Source organism: Denticeps clupeoides, chromosome 2, assembly GCF_900700375.1.
Source record: "Denticeps clupeoides chromosome 2, fDenClu1.1, whole genome shotgun sequence".
In the NCBI taxonomy this organism is placed as follows: domain Eukaryota; kingdom Metazoa; phylum Chordata; class Actinopteri; order Clupeiformes; family Denticipitidae; genus Denticeps; species Denticeps clupeoides.
The window spans coordinates 36736303-36762723 of NC_041708.1; the positions used below are offsets into that span (position 1 = coordinate 36736303).

Sequence of the window (26421 nt, forward strand, 5' to 3'; positions counted from 1 at the left end):
ACTAAATCTGCATTACAAGAGATGTCCACTAGAGGGGGCTGGAGGCCTACAGTTGCCCATGTCTGCGGGTAATAAATGGTCCTGCAAGAGATCTATACAGCGTAAACGGTAATAAAATCATGTGAAATCTGCTTTTTTTTTTCCCTTTTTAGGCCAGCTGTGCGCTCCTTGCCGAGCAGGCAGATGTTCGACCACGTGCTGAAGAGACACGACGTTCTGTTTGTCTACGTCGGAGGGGAGTCGCCTCTGAAAGTAAGTGCAGTTCTAAGCCTTCTGGGGGGTTTGGTGCAGGGTCATCACCTTTATTTCACACCCAGATTTGGCTGCTACCCTCCGATTCCATGGCTTTGAGGGCCGTGCTGCTTGGAGTGACAATTTCTAAAAGCAGCACGATGACCCTGAAATCTCAGGCACGATTTGCGTTGTGATGTACACAACGGCGTCGGCCGCTCGCCCCGGACGCGGAACCTGTTCGTGATTCGGCATCCTGCAGATCCTCCGGTTTGGCGACCCTTTTCTCACTTTTAAACCCGGCTGCCTGCAGACTTCTCTTCTTTTTACTCCTTTTCCAAACTTTTTAAAAGTAAAAACACGAGCATATGAAAAGTGATGGGTGATGTAGTGGGCTTTTAAATAATTTTTTTGTTATAAATGCTCTTTGGGAGATGGCGCGCATCAAACGTTCTGGGTTGCGGTTTTGCCGAGTTCCAGCGCGGCACTTCTGTGTGAGTGGGAAGCCGGCGGGCTCGGCTGGAAGATGCTGACAGGTTCTAAACTTCAGAACAAAACGTCGAGCGGAGTGCGTGAGCACACGGGACAGGGAGAACATTCTGCCACGAGATCATATAAAATCTGACGATCGTGTGACAGCCTCGCCGAACATCCCAACGCCTGTCTGCAGGTTTGAGGTCCTGAGTACACATAGAGCCGATACGGAAGCGGCACCCTGGCCTGACAATCAAATGAAGTTTAAACGTCATACGTAATTCAAATTCAATCAAATTCAAATTTTATTAGTCACATAAACACGGTATGATATGCAGTGAAATGCTTTTTGCGACCGCTACAGACCACAGAACACTTTTATATTTTTAACATAGAATATATAGGATATAAAGTTGATTTGTTTGAGCACGTTGCTCCCATGTGATGAGCGAGTTGTGATATGATTGGTTGGATGAAATTGTCGTCATATTTGGGGATTTATTGGTGTTTTATATTTTTAAAAAAAAATTTTTTTATGGCCTTTCTTCGGCCCTCGTGCGAGGAAGATTTCATCTTCTGAATGAATGAATTATTTTCTCCCCTGAATGAAGCGCCGGTAATTACGTTGATCTGCTGGTATTTATGGCGTCTGTGGGAGGGCACTGACTCCCACGAGAGGCCGCGTTTATTTCGTTGCACACGATGGTCCGATTTTGAGAAATATTATTTCCGTAAAGTCTGGGAATGTGCCCACGTGGTTTGGAAGGAATGCGGCGTGTAAAGCATACCGATGCAATGAGGCTGATCTGTGTGATGGGTGTGTGCGCCTTGCTTGTACAGTCCCATCAATGTCACCGGGACGGGCGTCGGCTGTAAAGAATGTTTATTGATGGCATCGGCATCTTCCAGATGAAGCGCGCCGCCGTTTCCGTAAATCCGCGTCGGTGAGAAATTGCCCGTAAAATGATGCTGATGCCGACGCGGCGGCGGCAATAACGGCGACGTTGCTGCAGGGCGGGAAACGGTCCTAAATCTCCAGGGACAGGGCGGGGCACGGAGCTCCTCCTCATCATCCTCCCTCTTCTCTCGTGATTCCAGGAGAAGTACATCGACGTTGCGTCGGAGCTGATCGTCTACACCTACTTCTTCTCCGCCTCTGAAGACGTCCTGCCCGAGGTGAGTCGCCCCCCCTCTGGCCGCTTTGTAAGGAACGCCCAGCTCGGCTGGTAACACCTTGGGTCCGTTTCTGACCGCGTGACGCCCCACACGGTCGGAAGTGGAGCGTTTTATTCCGTCAGACAGCACTGTGGACCCATGAAAACCCATAAAACCCCACAAATGGTCAATTATATGTGTGCATCTTCAATCATTTCACACTTTATTGGATTTTGAGGGTGACCGCAATCACAATGCATTAAAAATATAAAATAAATAAACAGAATACAATAAAAATTTCATCTTATACCCCCCCCCCTCTCTGTTAATGTGACACTGAATGTAAAGACCATCACAGAGCAATTTTACTGATTGTCCAATAAGCGGCAAAAGAAGCCTCCTGTAAAGCTGCAAGATAGTTGGGGGGCGGTTCATAATGCAGCGTTTTCTTTTAAAAACATAAATTACTAATAAAGTACTAATCAAGTCCTCTGTATTATTATAGGTGATTTATTATGTCCCTGTGTAATAATACAGGATGTTTTATGTACAACTCCTGCTTGTATTTACTTGTAAAATGTACTTTTACTTGTATTTTACTGTAGTAAATCTCTGTTGATGTGTTCGGCAGTCTGTGACGTTACCGGAGTTGCCCGCCGTGGTCGTGTTCAAGGACGGCAGCTTCTTCACCTACGACCGTGAGTCCTTCGCTCCATCTCACAACCACACACACCCCCTCCTGTCAGTCAGCGGGTCCGAGTGCTCAACGCCGCGCGCCCCGGCTTTCCCGAGACGTTTCCGACTTTCCCGACGCGCTCCATTCGAGCTCTGCACTCAGGCCACCTTTGCGGTCTGAACGCGTTTCTTTTCTGGTGATCAGCTGGGAGACTGAGAACGGAAAAGTGAAGGTGAAGTGATTGTCATTGTGATACACTGCCACACAGCACACGGTGCACACAGTGAAACGTGTCCTCTGCATTTAACCATCACCCTTGGTGAGCAGTGGGCAGCCATGACAGGCGCCCGGGGAGCAGTGTGTGGGGACGGTGCTTTGCTCAGTGGCACCTTGGCGGATCGGGATTCGATCCGGCAACCTTCTGATTACAGGGCCGCTTCCTTAACTACTAGGCCACCTCTGCCCCTGTTTACTACTTATCGAGAGTTTCCACGAGCCTACATGTTTATGACCCTTTTTTAAAAGCCGCGTGTTTGAGGGTGGGCGTGTCACAATATAACGAATGTATATTCTGCACTCACAACGTACTGACAATAAGCAGACTGTTACTGAATTAACGCTGCTCGCCTCTGCTTCGCTTTCAGCCATTTCGCTTTCGCTGCTAGCCTTACGCAGTAAACCGCGTCTCAAGCCGAATTTTACCGCAGTCGAGGTCGTACAATCGCTCGATCCCTTCGATCCCGCTACAACCGGAGTCTCTAGTTTTAAGCAAGCTTTAGTCGTGACTAATTTTTTGAAAAATGTGCGACTAGATTAACGAATGTTAGTTGAAATGGTGGAAGTCCAGCACCCCCTGCTGGACTGGTGACGTTAAGCAGTTTTAACATCTGTGCCGTCTGGTAAATATCACTATCGATTCCCTCCATTTCTGTTTCTCGATAACATATGGCCACACCTTGCCGTAAAGATCATTTATTGCGGTGTTTTTACTTGCGTGAACATTTCTCTTGGACTTCTTCTGCAACTGTCTGTTTCTGGGGTGAAGTTTTACCGATTTCTGGGGTTCAATGTGAAATAGTCTCCCGTTTTTATCCCTGTGTCCACCCGCCTTGTATAAAGATGCTTTAATAAAGGTGTCTGGTTTGTTGACTATATGTTTAGAGGTTTTGATAGGTCCATTTTTGACGCTTTACGGTGCATTATAACTGTGGCTGGTGGCATCAGAGACTTGTTTGCATCTGGGGTGAAGTAAGACGCGTCTCGGCTTTACCGATTTCAGGGATTGAACATGGAATGGTCTCCCGTTTTTATTCCCAATATGTTTAGAGGTTTTGATCGGTCCGTTTTTGACTCTTTACGCCGCATTATAATCGTGTGGCTGGTGGCTTGCAGCTCCCCCTGGGGAAGAAGTTGTTATCACAGCACCGAAGTTTGTGTTGTCAGACAGTAATTAAACACTCATTATTGAGCAGCTCCGGATTTGTGACCAGCGTTAGCATAATTGATAATTGTGCTGCTTGCTTGCGAATAAATTTTTAAAAATTTTTTTTTTTCAGCTCATAAGCTACTTCCACCATTAGGACTTGATAAAAAGACACTCTTGTCTTTAGCTTTTGTTTCCATGTGGTTTAAAATAAAAAAAATTCCCCTCTGAATTCATCTGGGTTTCTTTTTAAACCTTTCCAGTTCATCCTGAACGGTTTTGAAAAGTGAAATGAATTATGGCCAATATAGTTTTCCTTGTTTTAGCCTCTTTGCTCCCATGAAATGTACCTACGATGCCAACATTGATGTTAAACATTAAAATGTATGAACACACGCGTACGATCGACTTGATCGCAATGGGTTACAAGATGTTTATTTTAAGAACAAGAATAGAGCTCAATTCCATCCAAAAATTAGCATTCTAGAAAGTGCTGCTGTCATGTCCAGATAGACACGTGATGATGTGGACCTGGACTCACGCATCACTTCCTGCGGAAGAAGAGGAAAAGCAGAGTGTCCAGACATGGCCTCGTTACAAACGGACCCCGGTGATGTGCGGCAGGCAGACCGGAACCCCGGTTCCCGGGACCCAGCGGGAGGTCGGTCCGATTCGTCTCCTAATTCCAGAGGTAGCCCCATGGTTAGCTCAGTTGGTTAGAGCATGGTGCTAATAACGCCAAGGTCGTGTGCACCGTGTGCTGTGCTGCTGTGTATCACATGTGACAATCACTTCAATTTAACTTTAACATGCCTCCACCACACGGATACGGACCCATGTAACTGCCCATGAATCCCCCCTACCCTCTTCTTGGGCCTGAATAATCACAATTTAAGATTTGTACTTTTGTACATGGAGTTTACGGTCAAAAGTAACTGTCGTCAAGATGACTCTCAATAACGTCATAACGCTCGGTTAATTATAGTTACTTAATGTACTAAAAGCAATTAAATGTTAATTCTGTCCTTGGTTTGATTTGGTTTACGGTGAACGGCAGTGTTGGTGTTAAAGCGTTGACCAGGACTTTCGGCCAGTAGCTCGTGGATTTATTATTTTTAGCGGCGTTTTCTGTCCTCATCAGCGATGCGCATATTAAAGGTGTTTTAATATACGTCTTGGCATCCTTACCGGTTGCATTATCTCTACGTATTAACACACACACACACACTTCACACTCAGTTTTTTTTCAACCAGGAGGAAGCCGGCTGCATGGCATTAGCTGCGTTTTCACAATTGCTGTGGAAATGCGAGGATGCGGTAATTAAATTGGGGGGTTTTTACCGTCTCCCCGTCTCCTTTTTGCATTCGAGCGATCCAATTTCTCGCATTTCGCTACGTCCCGCGGTAATGAACGGGAGCGTGGTGATTTCACGCAGCTTTCGGGCCGATACTGAACCGTTTCATGCGGTTACATGCGCCTTTATGTTTACCGTGGGGAATTGACGGGGGCGGGGGTTCCGTCCCTTTACCTGTGCAGAGGGGACGTCCCCTTGATCGCGACGTCTCACCGCGGTCGCCTGTTGTTGCGCCACGATGCCATGTATTATTCAGTAATGGTGTACGTTTGCATCAGCAGTTTAAGATAACGCCTTCCATGTGGGCCTCTGCGCTCATAAATGCGGCATAAACGCCGAGACGCGTCACCTCACGGACCGAACAGCGCGTGTTTGGCGTCACCTGTTCCAGTCTTGATGGCTGTCCTGCGGCTTCATGTCAGCAATAATAACGTTTATACCCATTTTTTTATACAGAAATTCATGATTGGACATGATTGTCCAGGCCACACAGTAAATTTTTATTTCGTGGATTCTCTGCGGAGGCAGAAAGCGCCGAGAGGTGGGCTTCTACCGGTGCATGGACCCAGTGGTGCATGGACCCGGTGTAGTCCTCTTCTCCAAAAAGCTCTCGTTTCAATAACCAACAGTAACCCGTTTCACGAATGGAAACCTGACGCGTCGGAACTTGATCCCTGGAACATGTAAACCAGCCTGTTATTCATTTTGTCACACGTCCAGCTTATGTTCTTCAGAAATTCCCATCGTAGCTGGAACACGAGACTTGTTTGCATCTGGGGTGAAGTAAGACGCGTTTCAATTTTACCGATTTCAGGGGTTCAACGTGAAACAGTCTCCCGTTTTTATGCCCTTGTATGAAGACGCTTTAATAAAAGTGTCTGGTTAGTTGACTATATGTTTAGAGGTTTTGATCGGTCCGTTTTTGACACTCTACTCCGCATTTTAACCGTGTGGCTGGTGCCTTACAGGTGGTTCTTCAGAAATTCCCATCATAGCTGGAACATGAGACTTGCTTGCATATTTATTTATACATTTTTTTTTACACAATAGATTCAGTTTTTACGAACTAATACAATATTATCATGTCAAACCAAGTTGTTTTTCTGGCCATGTCTAATACGGAGATACATTACCTATGACTGGAATTCTTGTGTGACAAAAATGAACTGATGTGTAATAAATGTGTATAAGCAGGTCAGTGTCTACGTGGATAATTAGCCCTTTCGTACCTTTTTTTTTTTTTAATGTATTTATAGGATTCAGGGCTCTGAGTTGTCACAAATATGAGATGCTGGACAGTTTTTTTTTTTTTTGTAATAGTCATTTTTCAACAAGTGTCTGGAATAATGATACATTTAGCAGAGAGCCGAGTCGGGTTGTCACAGAATTTGTGCAGTTTCATGCAAAATATCTCAATTTCTCCATCGTGGATGGTGCTGAGTTTTGGACCTGGTGAGCACTTCACTGTGTGTGTGTGTGTGTGTGTGTGTGTGTTAATGAAGTCGACTCCAGGGTCACGCCCTTTTCTGCAGCAGGTTCGGTGCCGTGGGCCGCGTGTATAGACCCGAGGGAGGAGTGGGTGTGTGTGTGTGTGTGGGTGTGTAAGCAGCAGCACCAATTTGCTTCAAGGTGAAAGAGTTTCGGTCTCGTAGCTCTTAGTCTCTCAGCCCGAGGCGGAGGCGGCTGTGGTCCAGTTAACCCTCCGCCTGCCATGAACACTGCCACCGAGCTCCCTCAGCTCCCGTCCTGAGGTACGAATGTTAGAAACGGAGTTGAGCCAATGAGCTGCGAATTGAGAGTAAGTAAGTAGAGACTCGAGCGACCAGGATGGGCAGCGAGTGAAGATCAACAAAGACGGAGCAAAATTGTGCATCCAGCCCACTCACAGACAAAACATGCTGCATCTCCTGAGGAAACCTTCACACCGAATTCTAAAACCTTGTACTGCTCCAGAACATCCACCGGAATTAAAGATGAAACCCGGGTTTTGGTTTTGTTCACCTTGCTTCCTCCACAAAAACTGACGCTTCGGCCGCCTGGAGAATTTCCGTAGCATAATAGAATAATAATCTTTTTTTTTTTATCAATTTACCAATTTATTGAAGTCTCGCTGAGAGGATCTTTCTGTTGGCGCGTTAGAAGAACTTTTTTTAAAAGGGGGAGGAGCCTGTAGGCATGATTGACAGCTGCCACACACCCTGCTTCCTCTGTCTGGCCGATTTAAACCCCTCCTGTCAGCACGTGACTCCCTCTACGTTCTCTACACTCCTAGTACGTGAACGTGACCTCCACTGTAGATGTTTTTTCTTGTTTCATGATGATGATGATGAGTGTTGGGTTGACGCTCACGTCCCGAGTATGAAGTTGTCATGGGAATATTTCACTGATCGGTATAAATTTCCATGGAACTGTTGACTTGTGGGGTGGTGATTTTGTATGATTATTATGTTCTTGGGCATGAGCAAGAAAAATCCTGCTAATTAAACCGAAGCCGATTGCAGTTCTTCCTCTTCTGCTGTAAAAACCACGCGCTTAATAAAACGCATTAATTGAAAGTTTGAATATTAATTTTTTTTTCCCTGCCAAAGCCGGTCCCAGCGAGCTGCGTTTATAAGCTTGGCAGCCGCACGGCCTTCTCATTAAAAAGATTAAGCGATTCTTCCCTCCCCATCGACAAATCACCCCTGAGCACATGCTGCCGCTTGACTTTCCGACGCGTGGGCCGCGCGTCCTTGTCGAGGCCGTCCTTCATTATTCCTGCTTTTTTTTTTTATTTCCTCCCGGATTTATTAAAAGCACCATTAACACCGCCCATTCCGTGGGGATTTTATTTCGTTCTTATTATTTTCGTTATTTGTTCATTAATATTTGGAGGCTGTTAACTTTTAGGAGTTTTCGGTCTCTTGGAATCGCCACTGCAAATCTTAACAAGCCAGGAAATCACGCGAAAAGCTGCACAACTGACTTGTATGCGCAGGAAAAACGGATTATTCTCCGTAAAGTTTCTCTCCGCCTCTTTTAAATGAAGTTTGTGGCTCCTAATCGCGCGACGCTGTCTCTCCCTGCAGAGTATGAAGACGGCAGCCTCTCGTCGTGGGTGAACAGGGAGCGTTTCCAGGGCTACCTCCAGATTGACGGCTTCACCCTCTACGAACTCGGAGAGACAGGTGCCGCAGATCGCCATGGCAACACCTCCCTCCTCCGACAGGAATTAACAAGCCGCTACTTAGCGGCTCCATATAGACGGACGGGTGTCTAGACGGGTGGGTCGGGAAAATCGGGGTCACTTCTCCACTTGGGGGCAGAGTAGGACTCGGAATCCGGAGCTTCATGGTTTCTCCTCATTTTTATTTATTTTTTAATTAATACATTGAGATTCATTTATTTTTAAAAGAAGGTTCTTCTTTCCCGGAATCTTTTCCGCTGTTCATGACTGCGTTTTAGAAAGTCATTTATCTCCATTGCTGTCTGTCTGAGGGGACAATTTCTGTGATCTTTTCGCCCCGCGACAGGTAAATTGGTGGCAATTGCAGTCATCAACGAGAAGGAGCAGAACGAGGAGAGCACCAGGTACGAAGCCTCGCCGCCCGCCAACAAATGACAAACATCGCTGCTGTCATGGAAACCGGCGGGCTGCCGTTCAGACGTCTTGTCCCCCTGTCACTTGGGTGACTATTTTTTTAATTTTTTTTTCTCTTTCTCTGCCTCCCCCCAGATTGAAGGACCTGATCCAGAGGGTGGCCACCGAGTACAGAGGACATTTCAACAGGTGAGGGAATCGCAACGTCAGGCTGTAAACGCTGATATACTGCTGCATTTCTGAATGGGAGCAGTATAATTAATACAATTTCAAGTCAACGTTATGCAAGATAAAACACTACAAACCCACATATATAGACCAGTAATCAATAAAAAAAGAGAAATATGCATTATGATTGATCCACATCCATTTGCATACACATGTGATGTCATTATTTCTTAACTGGAATTCTGATTGGCTGAGGGGACTCCTGGGAGTGACATCACTCAGATACTGTATTACATTGTTAATGGATACAAGGTCACATGACCAGCCGCTGCTTAAAGACCTTGCTGGGTAACAGCTGGACCAGAGGATGAATAAATGAATGTTTCATCGGCCAGGGGGGGGGGCGTTCCCAGGTCCTCCAGCGGCGCGCTGTACTCTCGGTTGCTCTCGGATGGAGAGAAGCTGAGCTAATGGCCCGGCTCAGCCTACCATGACTAAGGGCGAATCTCCTCCAGCCGGGGTTTTTCTTCTCACTTTCTGTAGAAGCAGCTATGGCTGCATAAAAAAAACAGTAAATCCTGTCCAGCAGAAACTGGGAATTTGCACAAACTTTCGTTTTAGTCTCAGCTCCCATTATAGTTGTCCAATATTCTGCATTTTTAGGATGTACGTTTTCTTGTCCATATCTATTTGGTAAACAGTCATTTCCTACTAAAGACGTGGAGTGACTCATCTCTACCTTCTCTGTAGTCCTCCCCTCCTGACTCAACCATTAACTCCTCCTGCCCTGGACACTCCGCAGCCTTCCTGATCAAAGCCTGGCCGCAGGCCGCTCCCATTAGGTCCCGTATCGGCCCGATCTTGTGTGGCAGCTGGTTTTACCTCCTGCTTTCTGATACAGAGAGCTTGTTGTCGTCGTAATTGGGTTGGACCGCTGTATGTGTGTGTGTGTGTGTGTGTGTGTGTGTGTGTGTGTGTGTGTGTGTGTGTGTGTGTGATCTAGCCAGAGAGACTGTTAAATGTCATGTGACGTGTGTGTGTGTGTGTGTGTGTGAATGTCCTCTTGTGCTCAAGAGGATTAGTAATTTTAGGCTCTGAAAAAAGTTACATAACCCACTCGCTCTACTCCACTTTGTTGCTCTTTCCTTTGAAATCAAGATTATACCTGTTGATCTGATCGATTGGAGCTACGGTCTGCTTTCATCTATTTAATTACACAACAAAGGTCACATAACACAGCATATATTTCACTATTAAGTTCTTGATCTTTAAAATATATTTTTATATCAAATCTCCAATAGGTCTTCAATAGGCATGGAATCTATGCCTTTTTATGAATCAGTATTTATTTTACTACATTATTACAGATGGAGCTGCAGGATTACAGGTATCAATATCCAATCATCAAAATCTGTTATTAGAGAGTATGTTAGAACAACAAAGTTAATATGAGTATCACAATTATCATTTTCATCATTTTCAAACAGTGGTACACAAAACATGCAGCAAAATGACCCGAAATGATCTTATTGCTGAAGGAAGACTGTAAGAGCAGGTTGATTTTACATTTATCGTTTGCTTTGGTAGAAATGACACGATTTCTTGTTGAAAAAGCTGAGATGAATGCAGATTTTTTTTTTTTTTTGGCAAATTGCACAGTGCATGTTTGTTTTTGCATCCATGTTGCGGAAACGGAGCCGCATGCTTCGTCTAACCTGCCAGGAAACCCCAACTGGGTCCACTGTGCACGATCGTACTGATTCACGGTGCCTATTTGTAGTCCTGCTGCTGCATCGTTCAGCTCGGTCATACGTGTTACTCACGGAACGTGACTCACCCAGGTAACATCCACCTACGTCAAGGCCGCGACCAGCTACCGCATTCAGCTGATTGCGCCGGTTAACAAGCTTCAGCACATTAGGGCAGGGAAGATGATTGCAATTCATTTGCAATTCCGATTGTAATTAATTTAGTAGTTTATGCAGCCGGCTTAAGCGCCTCCGGTTGAACGCGAATGGATCTCTGCCTTTACCGTTGTGTGCTAAAACATGCGCAACAAGTACAATTGCGTGATAATGCAGTCCAGCATTGTCATGCAGGAGCCTGAAATCCTTTTATTATGCAAAGAATAGTGCAGCCCAAACGTGCACACAATGGCACAAAGAGCGTCTAACCTAATGACTTGCTTGGTGTGTTATTTCACCACACACACTCTCTGGAGGCAGTTTGATTCATGAGTGCGTCCCCCTCATAATAACGCATTGATTCCAGCCACCTTTGTGGATCCCTCCGTCTTCATATCGCTCCCATGGAAAATGCATGAACGTCCCAGAAGCACTAACCCGATGGATTTTGATATAAGCAGATTTGATGGCAATATATATATAATCCTCAAGCAGCGCGGGAGCAGCGTACACACACATCCTGCCTTCCCCATGGGCCTCTATTGTCTCCGCCTGCTATTGTCCCACAATGCACCGTGCTGCAACCCAGGGAAACACAATGAGATACAAATTGAATTCTTCCAAGCTTTATCGTATGGATAAATCAGCACATCGAGGCCGGTGGGCAGCGCTGGGCCAAAACGGCTGCAAGCTGCTGAGGGAACGTTACAGCAGTGTTTTTGCAACGTTTGAGTGCTGCGTAGTCTGCTTTTGTACAAGGATACTTGGTTTGGACTTGGTTTTACTGTAGCATGGTGTATAATTATGCGTGTTTGTGGTTTTTTTTTTTTTCCCCAGGGATTTCCAGTTTGGCCATATGGATGGAAACGATTATATCAATTCGCTCATCATGAGGTGAGTGTCCATCATGACTTTCTCCTCCAATAAACCTGTTGTGTTGAGACAAGCCCAAGATACATGTATTGAGCATGCAGTGAGATGCAGTGGCTGTAGAGCATTGTACGGTCGGGTCATTTCAGTGTTCATGTCGGCAAAGGTCCTGCACACCTCCAAAATCAGAGAATTAACCCGACTGATTGGCCAACATGTCACATGACGTCACCCAGTTTAGTTTTAATTACAGTGCTCAGCATAAATGAGTACACCCCCATTTAAAAAGTACAAATTTAATCAGTAGCTCAATGAACAAAAGAACAATTTCCAGAAGGAAAGGCTGCATTTTATCGAACACTTATTTAACTCCATAACATCAAATTAGGATTAGTAATATAACTTAGATCACAAAAATGAACACACATGACACATTGCAACATCTATATTTTTATTCTTCAAGAGCCTGGATGCTGGATGAAGTGATGCTCAACTTGCCGCTTCAGAATTCCGGACACACGCATTCGATTGGGTTCAGATCAGGAGACATAGTTGGCCATTCAGTCACCATCACCCTGTTCTTCTTCAGAAATGCACACGGTAGCTTTAGATGCGTGTTTTGAATCATTGTCGTGTTTGAAAAGTGCACAACGACCAAGTGCACTTGTTGATGGCAGCATCTTCTCCTTCAGTATGGAGCAGTACATTGTTGAGTTCATGACACCGTCAATGAAATGCAGCTCCCCAACACCAGCAGCACTCATGCAGCCCCACACAAGGACACCACCATGTTTCACTGTAGGCACCATGCATTTCTCTTTGAAATTTGAATTGAAGTTTTGAAACCATTAGTTCCAATAACAGTGATCTTTGTCTCATCACTCTAGAGTATAGAGTCCCAGGTATCTTCATTTCTTTCATAATGCGCCCTAGCAAATCCTAGCCGTGCTTTTTTGTGCATTGGCTTCCTTCGTAGACTGTGCATGCATGGACAATGCATGCACTTTCATCTTTCTTAACTTTTTGGATCACTATTGCTACAGTATTTTCTGATATTGACTGATATGTAAAGCTTTGCTGATCTTCTTGCAGCTCTCACCTTTTTTGTATAAAGAAATGATTTCCTTTTAAAATTTTTTTTTACATTTCTCTTCCATGTGGAGCCATTGCTGGCAGCATGAAATGGGAAGGGCTTTTCTTTGTTACGTAATGCCCTTTTATAGTCACCTGTCTGCTGGACGCCTCTTAAATGAATCGTTAGACTCTCCTGTGGTTGAATACCTGTTAATTCGAATTTTGTAGTCTTAAGTGTGGCTTTTTTTCCTAATACTATAATTGGGTTGTACTCATTTCAGCAATATGGGCTTGAATGGATTTGTTAGGAAAATCCTTTTTTTGTGTGTGCAAATGAACAAATCTTATTTGCAATCAATGGCCCACATTTGGGGGAGTATTTTGTAGGAATCTCATAGGAAATGTTGATTCTGAAAGGAAACTAAAGGTTTTCTAATAAATGTAGTGGGGTGTACTCATTTATGCTGAGCACTGTATTATAGCAAGCTTTGGTCGTACAAATTAAGTGCGATTAATTGTGGTTACCGATTAATCACGATTAATTTGTGGCTTTTCTTTTGATGTATTCTTGGTCTGGTGTGACCGTGGTGCAGGACTGGGCTGTGGACTCTGCTAATGATGCTGCAGCCTCAGCTGGACATGCAGGAGGGGGAGGAGATGGTGGACAGAGATGAGGTGGAGGTTAAGGCTGCTGCTGGGATTGTTTGGGTGGATTGTGGGAGGAAGGCTGCTTTTGGCTAGATGACTCTTCCCTTCACTTTCCACGCTGTCGCTTCTCCCCCCACCTCTCGCTTTTAATAAGCTTCTCCCTTCAGTGCCAGAGATGTGCCTGGGCACCGTCTAGCACCGACTCCCTCGGTGGCAGCGTGCCCATTAAAGTCCGTCACCGCGTGAGGGGAAAGGGAGAGAGATTTAGACCTTTTAAAAGGTCTTTATTTCAGCCGCTGAAACTAATAGGGGCTTTAGAAAGCGGGGAGCAATGCGGCCGCCAGATTTCATCGCCGTGCTTTCCTGTTTGTGACGTTTAAATGCTGAGCCGAGGCTTTCAGGCCCCTTACCTGCAGGCTGGAGGCACATTTGCTGCCCACTGGGGGGAACGGAAGTGGATGCTCATATTTATGCACCGTGCATTAACACGGCATGCATTATGCAGTGCTTATGTAGCACTAGTTTTATCTTTAAACCAAAACCGTTGAAATAACAGAGAAAAGGAGGCTTTTATGCAATAAAATGTGAACAGAGACCATACGGTATAATAGAGGTAACTTTTTTCTTTGCTAAGACGGGATTTCTGTTCTTGCATTAAAATTACTTCCACTTTTTAGTGCATTTCACAGCAGAATTTGAGTGGCCCAGATTTGGATACGGATTGCGACAATGTACACTCACAAGCTTTGAATTAACACCTGGAGCAACAAGGAGAATTAAGGGGGCAAATCTGTCCAGCGGGTAAGGACGCAGCCCCGTAATCTGAAGGTTGGCGGTTCGAGTCCCAAACCGCCAAGGTGCCACTGAGCAAAGCACCGTCCCCACACACTGCTCCCCGTTTGGGTGATGGTTGAAAGCAGAGGACTCATTTCACCATGTCACTGTGTGCTGTGCTGTACTATGCCTGTCGTTTATGACAATCACTTCACTTTCACTTTAACTTAATTCAGAATTTTTTTTTTTTTTTAAACCCTTCAAGCAGAACAGCGTCACCAAGACACAGAAAAGCCAGTGAGGTCTGTGTTCGAGTCTTCATGACTGTGGGTAAATGAAGGGAGCCTCTAATTAATGGTTAAAACCAACATAAGAAAGATCTGTAACGTTTATGATGTAAATTGTTTTTAAAAAAATGTATGTAATTTATCATGTTTCGTTTCTGAACCTGAATTATACACTACTTAACCTCTTGATGCAACATTTGAGCCTACAAGGTTGGTTAAAGATTTCAGGTGAGGGTTTTTACTTTTCAGACCTGGATTTCCCACCAAAGGGCCATCATTGTTTGCGTGTGTAACCGCATTGTGCTTAAGGAGTTCAGGAACTGTTGTGGGTTCAGGAACAGTCATCATACAACTGTACAGCAAACAGCTGTATGACGATGGGTGTGCGAACACAAAAAAAGCTCTAGGGAAGGTCATGTCCTTGGTTTGAAATTGTAGTAGATTATGTGAGCAAGATTTGAGGAGTCTCCTTTCCTCGTCTTACAGGAGATGCTAAAGCAAAATGGCGGCCAAACAATGGTTCTCTTTAGTGCCAAGCACATTTTTCAGATTTTATACATATTTTTAGGTTAATTCTCCTAGTTTGTATTGCACATCAGTATTTGGAGTTGTATAAGGAAGCAGCATTATATTAATCTGCCTAATTATGCATGTGGAAATAAGTGGTCAGATTATATACCGCCCCCCTTGTGGTCTCCAGGATCTCTATGCATCCCTGTGTCAGCCTCCAAACAACGTTTTGGTTAAACGTAAGGACTATAATACAGGATTTTATAATGACCAAATATAATCAAAACAGTTGTTTAACCTGACCTGGGTTTGTTGTTCAACAGTAATGTAAAGAGTTTTTTGTGATTTATTTAATTTTGTAGAATATTTGTATTTTGAAAGCACAGGGCATTTCAGGTTGTTATAAGTAATTTGTATGTTTCACTATGAAATTAAACATTTCACTATTAGTATGCGACTTTTCATTGATATACAAGCAAGTGTCGCATATCGCAATATTGATCTCAATAATCGCAATATGTCTTTTATCCCCAAATCGTGCAGCCCTAATTCCATGACTTTCTTTTTTCTGTCCTGGGGGCGGTTAATGTTTGTTTATTTAGAACCCGCTCCCTGGTGTGAGTTGTTCTGGGTTTAAGGATTAATTGTCTTCCTTTGAGGAATAAAATCCCAGGGTCTGTCTGGCCGCTCATCTGTTGCGTTCTGGGGGAACGGCCAGAATTTACATGCATTTGACTAAACGGTGTACAAATGTACACACACACATGAACGCCCCCCAAATGACACACTGCTGGCACACACGCCGGCCCTGGCAGTGCGTGGGCGAGAGCGGCTCGATCCACGCAGGCGTATGTGCTCGCCATGTCGTATTTAGCTGCGCGGCCGCCGGTGCTCACCTGCTGGAGGGAACGTTTAGGCGGAGCCGCGGGACTTCCGGCGGGCCTGGACGTATTAGTGCCCCGGCTGCATTATGCAGGCCGCCCGTGTGCTACATGCGCAGGCCCGAGTGTTTCACAGGACATCTGTCAGTCAACATGATTTATTCAGTAACTTTTTTTTTTTTTTCTTCCGTTTTATTGGACGACACTGGGGAAGCTCTTAGCATGTTGTACCTTCTCTCAGAGAAAGCGGCAGTGAGCAGGACGTCCGGCGAGAGGAGAGGACGTGTGCAATCCATTATTTAAATATTTCCCAGCGTCTTGCGGGAGCAGAGAGGGCAGGAAACTCCTCGCCGCGGGATCACAATGTGCCCCTTTGTGGCCTAGCGGTTAAGGAAGCGGCTGTAAAACTGTGGAGAATAGAATAAAAACTCTCTCTCTACACACAAAAGCACTGTATTAAAACCACTTCAACGTCATGTTACCTGGCAGAAAGAGGCGTGGCCTAATAGGGGTTAAAAGGATGAACAGTTTCTAATTTATTAACACCAGTAAACTATTATTGCAGTTGGGTATAAATAGGTAAATAGAAAAGACTCAGGGACTGATGGGAAGATTCCCCTCAGCTCCCGATGGAAAAGAAAATGGAAGCCCAGAGACCACAAAAAGAAATTCCTTTTATACATTTGACACCCAGGAAGTTGCCAAAGACCAATCAGGATTTGTTGTTTGTCCTGTCGCCCCCGGTGTCTCCCATCTGGGGCCGACAAAGAGAGCAGGCGATCCCGAAAGAAATGGCTGACTCTTCGCACCTTTTGTTCGGGGGAAGGCTGCTAAATGCTGTCATGGCTGCCCACTGCTCACCAAGGGTGATGGTTAAATACAGAGGACACATTTCACCATGTCACCGTGTGCTGTGCTGCAGTGTTTCACAATGACTTTCACTTTCACTTTGTCTTTTAAGCTGTACTGTCCCCCTAAAAAATAAAACATCAAGTTCGGGTCCTCCCAGGACAAAAACAGCATATTTTTTAAATCAGGTAGAAGAAATAGTGAATGTGTGTTTGTGTGTGTGTTGTCTCTGCACTTGTCAGATCTCGTTACCCACTCCGCCGCCATGAATTCTGTGTTCAGAGTTAAGTCCTCCAGAGCGGCTTTTCATCTGGTTCAAAATCTGCAAATCCCACAATTCCTCAACTGGTTTTTATTTATTTATCATTCTTTCTCAGTTTATTGACTAATTTACATGTTTGACCACGTGCCAGCAGCCTTACGCAACCACGACCGACTCGCTTCTTCTCCTGGTCCTTCAGTTTCCTTCTGTCCTGCAGCTCTGGTCCTCAGCACATCCACCCACACCGAAGGCTTTTTAATTAGAGCCGAGTGCGAGGCGTCTCCGGGGCGGATGGAGCGAGGTGGAGCTCCCCGCACCTCCCCAGGTGTTCGGACATCAAATATACATGAAAGCTACCTCCTCACGGATCTTCTGTTTCCATGGTTTTAAATGCTCGGCGGTGAATTTGGTGCCAGAGAGTCACATGGTGTTTTTTTTTTTTTTTTTTTTTTTTGCAGCGAGGTTCAGGTCCCATCCGTCATCGTCCTCAACACGTCTAACGAGCAGTACTTCCTGCCCCAGGAACCTGTGAACACCCTGGAACAGCTGGTGGGCTTCATAAACAGCGTGCTGGATGGGAGTGCGCAGGTAACACACACACACACACACACACACACACACACACACCCTTTTTAAAATATGGGAACCTGACGGAACAGTGGCGTGGTTTAGTTTCGTTTCCACGGAACGTTCCCTCGTTCCGGACTTTTCCCCGGCGGTCTTTACATATACGGGCCGCCGGCTGAGCCGACCACCGACCGTGTTTCTATGACTACACCTAACCTGAATGAACGTGTCCGTGGTCTCCCTCTCGCAGGCGCACGGGGGTGATGGGATCTTCCAGAGGATGAAGAGGGTCGCCTACGACGCCCGCTCCACTGTGATGGTACGTTTTAGCTCCACCCTTCACACCTCAAGGTCACGGCCCGGCGACTGGAGACTGCACGAGGTCCACGACCAAAATAAACTGGAATTTTATTAATTAAAAATAAATTCCCTTCCAGTGTGGACAGGGTAGTTGTACGAGATGTTAAATAAAACCAGTCTGTAATAACATAACAGCCCCAATTAACACAATCGCAGTCGTCATCTAATGGGTCTTCAATGTTTGCTGGTTTTATTCTGAGTCATTTTTTTAACAATGAGCTCAACAAATCTGCACAACCTTCATATTTAGTTCAGATTTACATAATTACAGTAATTAAATCACAATTAGCACATTTTAATTAGTAAACAGAGGGACCGGTTATTATTAACCAGCTCTATATTTGCCCCTGTATGAATATTTTTAAATAATTTATTATCGTTTTTAAAGAATTCAGTTGATTGCATAGGTCAAGTACATCTTGGCCAGTCAGATTTATGAAACCGTGATTAATTTATACAAATTTTCAGAAGGCTTTATAGGAAATGCAACATATTTACGATTGAAAAAATGCCACAAAGAGCTGCAGGCTGCATTGAGAAATGATAATAATTTACAGACGTGACTGTAGACGTTACCGTAATTGAAGTGAAAGAAGAAAGGTGCTGGACTGCAGGTAATCATATCTTCGGATTATTAAAGCAATTCATAAATGTCACACGGTTTTATGGCCGCTGACCTCGTTCATGGCTGAACTTCGGAGCAGCGAGAGACGAGCTTGTTTACCTCGCGGTGGAAGAAAGGCCACGCGAGGCTCCGCTTATTTTCACCGTAATGCTGTTTTCTGGGGAAACAATGAGACGGCGAGGGAAGCCGAAATGAGGCGAGGAAATGGGAAGCATGTCTCTCCTGCCGGATGGAACATTTGATGGTTATTTTTGGTCATTTAAAGGGGAAAAAACCCACCTTCAGATAATAGGGGCTTCTAAAGAACTAGCACAACCAAGTGTGATGCATCAAAGCGATAAAATAAATTAATGCTTAATAGCATTCATATGTAAACAACACAAGCTTATGACTGTAAATATACAGCCTCTAAGTACTGTTTGCAGCAGCAATTCTGTGGGGCAGTGGTGGGCTAGCGGCTAAGGAAGCACGCTTTAGACATTTCACCGTGTCACCATGTGCTGTGATTCACAATGACAGGAAAAAAAACTTTTTTTTTTTTTTTAAAAAGGCTGTAACATAAAGTGATGCACTGTGAACACTTTCCGGATGGACCGTTTATATCATTTAAATTCAGGACACTAATAACAATATCAACTTATAAGAAATAAGTGCAACCCTGAAACAGCTAATTCATGTTTGTTTTTTTTTATTGCCTTGTATTTATTATTAAAGTGCGCGAATGAGGTCGAAAAGGAAAATAAAATAATAATCTGAAGGTGCCCTCAGCCTGAGAGGGCGAAGTGATGGCTTAATTTTTGAGGATGAGGGAAAAGCTGACCCAACACAAAAGTGCTGATTCAGAACGGTCCCGCAGCACCTCGGCAGGGAAAATAAAACCGTTTTTACTCTTTTTCTTTCTCCACCCACCGCCCCTCCGGCCGCCTTTTTCATCTCGGCCGTGCTCCTGCGCTTCCTCCTGCTGCCGGTTATGTTTTATATTCGGTGTAGTATTTTTCTCTCTCTCATTGTTTTTACAGCTGCCATTTTCTCCCAGCATGCTTAGCTCCTCTCGCTCGGGCGTGACAGCAGGTGCCTCTGGTCTCCACGGCGACCGAGTCGTAGCGCATACCGAGCGTGGCGGCCGCCATTAACGTTTAGGTCCCGGTGACTCATGTTGCCGCGTTTCGCCCGCTGGCCGCCTCAACCCGGACACAGCGGGGACAGGCAATCACCATCCGTCTTCGCCCCGCGCCAACCCCAGCGCCGCGGAGTCAATTTCCCGTTTCCTGCATGCGCCGCTACACACCTGCCGGAGATGGGCCACCGCCGCTGATGGATACGGCCGCTACATCACACCCCGGCCCTCTGTTTCGCCACCGAAGCGACATAAAGCTACATAATTCTGCAAAGTGCGTCACACGACCGGCACAAATGGCGCCTTCCCGCAGCTAACGGCTGATTTAAAGCGGCGCGGCTGGGCTTTGGGATGGGGGCCTTGGCCAAATCAATATGCTCTCTCAGGTCCGAGGCCTGTTCTATTGTGTACGTGTCAGGAGGGATCCATCTTCGACCTCGTTTCCGTCCCTCTTCGCTCTTCTACAGAAGACCTATAGCTACACCTCAGGCCTTCTAGTCCTATATGACCGAATTAATAACAGTGTGAACGCCTTAGGGTTGGTCTGATGGGGAAAAAAAACTCAGACATATTAATCATGATGTATCGTGCTGCAGAATGTACAAGAACACGGCAAATGCTGGTTACTTCCATGATTTTGGAATAGTTTCTGCAGATATAAACAATGTGGAATTTTTCATAAAGTCTGATTATTAGAGTGCATTATATATCAACATTTTCCACTGTTTAAGTAGGGAAGACTGCCTGTTATATAAAGCAGCATCACTAGTTGGAAATATCTGATTATTAACATGCAAGCACAATGTCAAGTGATCAAGTCAATTAAAGTGACATGAAAATGTGACTTTGTGAGATTGAACATTAATACGATTTCCCCGAACTTGTCTATGGTCCTGCAGTGGCTAGAAATGGCGATAGGTGTAAAGAGTGCTTTGGTCATTCTGCTTCACCGTTCAGAGAGCGGCAGCTCAGACGGTCAGATCTAGAGTCTGTCCCCTCATGACGTCATAAGGGGAAAGGTTACCTCCTATTTCTCATGCTTTTTCCTTCCATAGAAATTCCCAACCCTCCCCGAAAAAATTATCTCCACCGACACAGTCCACCGTCATGGCTTCCAAAAGGGCAAATAATTGCAGTTGCTCTGTGATTTGGATGTAAAAATGAACACAAATGTATTTTGTTTAGTCACGCATGACTCTGAAGAACCAGTAGGTTCAATACATTTTTGGGGGGGGGAAATGCAGAAACGACTTCCTGTCTCCGCCAAACATTGTGGTTTGTGAATGGTGTTGATTAGGGCTGCAACTATCGAATATTTTTGGAATCAAGTATTCTGTTGATTTTTTCATCGGTTAATCGAGTATTCGGATAAATCATACTTTTGTGCTTTTAGCCAACTCTATCAATAGTGTGTTATGCAACATGAAAATCCTCTTAAAATGAGCAAGCAATTGGCTGTTATTCCTCACAAAAAAGTTTTTTAATCAAACTCAACACTTTTATTAGATCAAAGCTTAAAACCTTAAAACTAAGCCCATTTAATCAATCTTTCTGTGAAACATTCATGATGTACATGAATAAAAACTATGCACTTTACAAACATAGGTTAGCCTATTTGTCCTTAGTTTTGCCCATCTGAGAATAACAAAAAAAAAAAATGTATAAAGGTACAAAACAGTAAAAAGAAAATATAAATAAACAATACAACTATTGCTAATAATCCAATTTAAAGAATACAGTTCAGTTTCCAGTTGTATCCAGATGATGTAGGTAGGTAATTTTTTTGTCTTTGTGCAAAATAGAGAGAGAATTTGTCTTAGTGCATGTGTGTGCAATGCATGTGCAAACCTGCACCGCAGTGATGTACTGTGAGGAAGAAAAAAAACATTGATTTGTGCAACAAATGCTATAAACTCACCCAAAAGTAAATCTATATGCTAATGAATGTAGATTTGTCCATCTGTTGCATTTATTATTACTACCCTATGTATGGGAAAGGCGTGTTTTGATATGTAACCTATCAGTGTGCGCGTGTGTGCAAGCGGCGCGCGGGAGGGGATGATGAGGAGGGTTGAATTACATGAGTGAGATCTTGGTGTATTTGCTCTCTTGCTACTCATCACGCCTCGTCACTATCGACTCATAACACAAATAATTACGAATAGTGTACGTTCTTAGAAGCGCTAATGTTCATATCAGTTAGCAATCATTAAAATACGATACCTTGTAGAAGCTCCGATTCCGCTTGGAGAACTGCAGTTCACGTGAGGATGATTTCGGTTCAGGTACTTTTATGGTAAGCCAGGTCCATTTTACAGTGTATACACCGCACTACGTTGTCCACACAGCGCAAAATGGTCCCAAACAGTCCATGTAGAACAGATACGATAATAGATGGACTTTGGTGACTAATTAAGCGAAACCTCGAGCCAAAGAATTTTCCTCGAACATTTTTTTTTTGTAATCGAATCATTCGAGTTACTCGAATAATCGTTTCAGCCCGAGTGTTGATGACGTCATTTCCGCGAATGCCCGCTCAACGTCTATTGGCCGCTCTCCTCCTCATTAGCATTTAAAGCTACAGACGGTGAAACGGCGCGCCGTGGGAAATCCCATTGTGGGACTGGGTCAAAGTGGCTGTAATTGTGCACCAAGACCCCCCACTCTCCGTAAACCCCCTTTTTTTACGTTTTCATCGTTGGCCCTGATCTGTCGTGGCATCTGCGACGGTCGTCATTCTAACGTGTCTGCTAGGTCTGATGAGTTTAGTTATGGGGGAAATTACAGTCTTTTCTACTTTGGAGCAGTCATTTCTGCCAGTTCCATGAAGACTAGTGCTGTGTTATGAAAGATTATTATGATTATTTTTTGAATATGATTCGTTTCCTTTTCCTCCTGCAGTCAGTGTTCCGCAGTTCGCCCCTGTTGGGCTGCTTCCTCTTCGGCCTCCCTCTGGGCGTCATCAGCCTCATGTGCTACGGCATGTGCACAGCCGAGTCGGACGACGGCGCCGACGACATGGAGCTGATGAAGAGGGACGGCCTCGCCGAGGAGGACGAGGAAGAGGAGGAGGAGGAGGAGGAGGAGAGGCGCAGGTTGGCGGAAGAGATGGAGGAAGACGAGGAGGAGGAGGAGGACGAGGAGGAGAAGAGCCCGCAGGAGAAGAAAGTGGATTAATGCAGGACGGGAGGAAGAGGAATGTAAAGAGGAGACCTGGAACACCTGGAGACCTGGAACACGGGACGGACTCTGACTACGCGCATCCTCTTTCTTTCTTTCTTTTTTTTATTTAGTTTTATTTTATGCCTCCATTTGGTCTGATGTGTTTCTACTGAGCCAGCCTTTACCCACAATGCCCTGCTCTGCCCTCCCCACCCGCAGCAGCTCTGCGGTGGTTTTTCTCCATCCTGTTAAGTCTTATTTATATAGTCATCCACTCATATTAGCTTTTATTGATGGAGCCAATTACCGGGAGGTTTGGGAACGAGGTGAGAACCGATTTGGGGTTCATTTAGTCGCAGGCCGTGGGGAAGTAATGAAACAAGGAGAAAACACGCACCATCTCGACACCTTCATGCTCCGGAAAACGTCTCCGTGCCACTTTCAACGTCTGGACGTTCTCCGCCCTTCCCTCGATTAATGTTCTGCTTCTATACGAAAAACAAGAAATTCTAACAACAGTAACTCTGAATTGTCCTCTTTTATTTAATATGCAGCCGTGAAAAGTGCCGAGTCGATTATGGATCTGCGTGATATCAGGAAGCCGTCTTCCACACGTCTGGAGAAGAACGCTTCAGAGAGATCCTTTTACTACTATCATTTTTTTTTAAAAAATATTTTTGCTTTGCTGAAATAAAACTCTTGCTTTATTGCTTTTAACCGCTAGGGCCAGCAGGTTGTTGGCCAGGATGTAGAGCTTCTCCGCAACGCGAAGAAGACCTGCAGGCCACGTTCTTCGTCATTTTAAGAACCAGAACCACTTTAGTCAACCTGCTGATGAATGTTAGAGTTAGTTCCTGAAGCATTTTTTTTTTTTTTTTTTTTTTTTGTATTATTATGTTTTTTTGGCTCAGATCTCGGGGTGAACTTGTTTTTATAAGCCATGATGAAGATGAAATGTACGCCATTCTGCCAAATGCCTGTGGGTTGGGCCTGAGGTTGTCACACTTTGTTACAGGTTTCAAATAAACGTTGTCCTCCTTTTTTTTCCCCCCACCCGTTCGTGACTGATTACCGTTTGTCCTTCAAACATCTTTTTCCACGCAGCCCCCCCTCCCTCCCCGTTCCTCCTCCGCCCGGGCATCATTGATCTGTTTGTCTCCATCTTCCTCTCTCTCTGTCTCCATTCCTTCCCAAGGTTAGGGATGGCCGGCGACTCAATTACTGCCAAAATAATCAGGTTGCCCAGATCGGGTTTGGGGGGCCTGATTGCGTTACCTGGATGGGATCCTCCTTTATTTATTCTCCTGCGGGGACGATTACGGACGCGAGACTGTCTACCGGAAAACCACCCCGAGTCTGAATGCTAACCATCTAAAGCCAATTAAATTCAATATGCGAAAGATTTCATTCATGTAAAGCCTGGCTGGGCTTCTTTTTCCTGCTGTGGGCTCTGTTCCGCCGCAGTAGACAACTTTCTCCTCTTAACCCTTCGCTTGTTACCAGAGGTCTGTCAGGTCCGCATCATTAAGAGCCCAGAAATGCAAGCCTGAGACCTTGAAACTGATCCCCACTACGTATGCGAATACAGACACAGATCGAAGATCCCCCGCGTTTCTTATACGCACTAAAACGGTTAACTACTTAATCTTGGGGACATTACTTACTATGTTCCAGAATTCAGCTGGATTCATCATAAACTTGATCTTATTGGTCCCGTTGGCTTGCCGTAGTGGAGGGGGAATGAGTAAAGTTACATATCATTATTATTATTATTATTATTATTATTATTATTACTAGTACTACTCAGGTAAAATAATGTGGGCTTGTTCTTTTTATGAGACACATAAATACTAACTAGTTTTAAAAATCTATTTTTTAAGAAACATTTTTTTTTTTTTTGGCGCTCTTGGCATTTGCCTATATTGCCTATGCCTCGGTTCAGCCCTGGTAACTATTTTCTTTAGGTGGTACAGAGATGAAACATACCCGACCCGGAACAGCGAACATTGCCAGAACCTGTCGGACTCTGGTCGTGCCTCACATGTCTGGAGTAGCGGGAGCTCATCTTTGATGGGCTCTTCCTATTGAATCTAGTCAGAAAGCAATTTGGCCCAGGATTAGTCTGATCCTCGTCCATGGAATCTTTTCCCGAGCTTTTATTATGAGTGCGGACATGCTGGAGGTCCACATGATTAAAACCGACAGGCCTACAGCTTCATTAAGACATCGCCATGGTGACGCTGGCCTGCTCTAGACCTTTTTATTTTTATTGTTTCGGATCTAGTGGATCAATCGGCCTGTTCCAAGCTGATATTGGGTCGTCCATCTGTTACCCATTAACCTTGTAGGCGTGTAGGCTGCTGCACGACTGCGGAGCGAGGGCCTGCGCCGTCAGCCGCCGGGCTTTTTACCGACTGCGTGAGCCGTGCTGCGATCTTACTGCCTTTCCCCCCTCTCCGCAGCTCCCATCCTCACGTCAGCTTGTCAGAAACTCAGAAGTTCGCTGGTGTTCAATAACCGGCTGTCAGTGGAAATGGCAGCCACCCCCCCAACCCATCCTCCCGACGTCTCCGAATACTTGGTATCTGTCAGAGAAACGGATGTGAGAGAAGCTTTTCCTTTCTGAACCAGAAACAGAACCAGCCAGACGTGTCAAAGGGAGCCGCAGACCACACTGGCATCAGAGTCGGGGAAAAGTCCGTCTGTAGCCGGGAATGAAAATATTGGATTGATGTAACTGTTTGTTTTTGTTTTTTTCAGTGAGACCGAACCCATTACGGCTGTCAAGTACGGCATCGCACTTTTCCCTCTTTTTTCCTGACGTAACTTGTCATTACATGTGAATGCAACAACGGCCATGATCCCACCCTCCAACCATCAAACGTCGAGTAGTGAGCGCCGGGAACACGCGCAACATTCGTGTTTCACGCTTTTTGCTCGAGACGGGTAATTACACCCCCTGTCATTTAAACTTGAACTGTGACGCCAAAGATGAAAACTAAACTAAATGCAAAGTGGCAGTATCTGAAGGACCATGTTTGGCGCAATAATGACTTTATAAATATGTAGCGGCCCTTTGCCTTGGTGGTGGGCAAGCCTATTCAAATTACACTTCAATGTGTTTTCTTCATTTTCATGACCATTTACGTTGGTAGATTCTCACTGAAGGCATCAAAACTATGAATGAACACACGTGGAGTTATGTACTTAACAAAAATGTGAAATAGCCCACAACCTTGGAGTAACAATAGACAACCAACTTTCCTTCTCGACTCACATCAGCAATCTTTCCCGCTCCTGTAGATTCCTTCTCTACAATATCAGACAAATCCGCCCTAATCTGTCAACCCAGGCCAAGTTCTAGAAAAGAAGGACTTGCCTTTGTGCCTGTCTCAGCCTCATACGATTTCATTTTACAAGAATTCAGCGTCTAATCTATGGAAACACGTACGATTTAATTCTGATTGCT

At 44.9% G+C, this 26421-nt stretch overlaps 1 protein-coding gene across 1 annotated transcript in view; it reads left to right on the forward strand.

Annotated features, from left to right (window-relative positions):
- tmx3b (thioredoxin related transmembrane protein 3b) overlaps nt 1-24000 on the forward strand; it is a 30643-nt gene extending 6643 nt beyond the window's left edge. The window contains exons 7-16 of the mRNA XM_028970508.1: nt 153-252; nt 1804-1881; nt 2492-2558; nt 8383-8481; nt 8827-8884; nt 9030-9083; nt 11804-11860; nt 17580-17709; nt 17939-18007; nt 22692-24000. Coding sequence (XP_028826341.1) covers nt 153-252; nt 1804-1881; nt 2492-2558; nt 8383-8481; nt 8827-8884; nt 9030-9083; nt 11804-11860; nt 17580-17709; nt 17939-18007; nt 22692-22967 — 988 coding nt within the window. The 3' untranslated portion in view covers nt 22968-24000. The remainder of the gene's footprint in view (nt 1-152; nt 253-1803; nt 1882-2491; nt 2559-8382; nt 8482-8826; nt 8885-9029; nt 9084-11803; nt 11861-17579; nt 17710-17938; nt 18008-22691) is intronic.
- Nucleotides 24001-26421: the final 2421 nt, after the last annotated feature.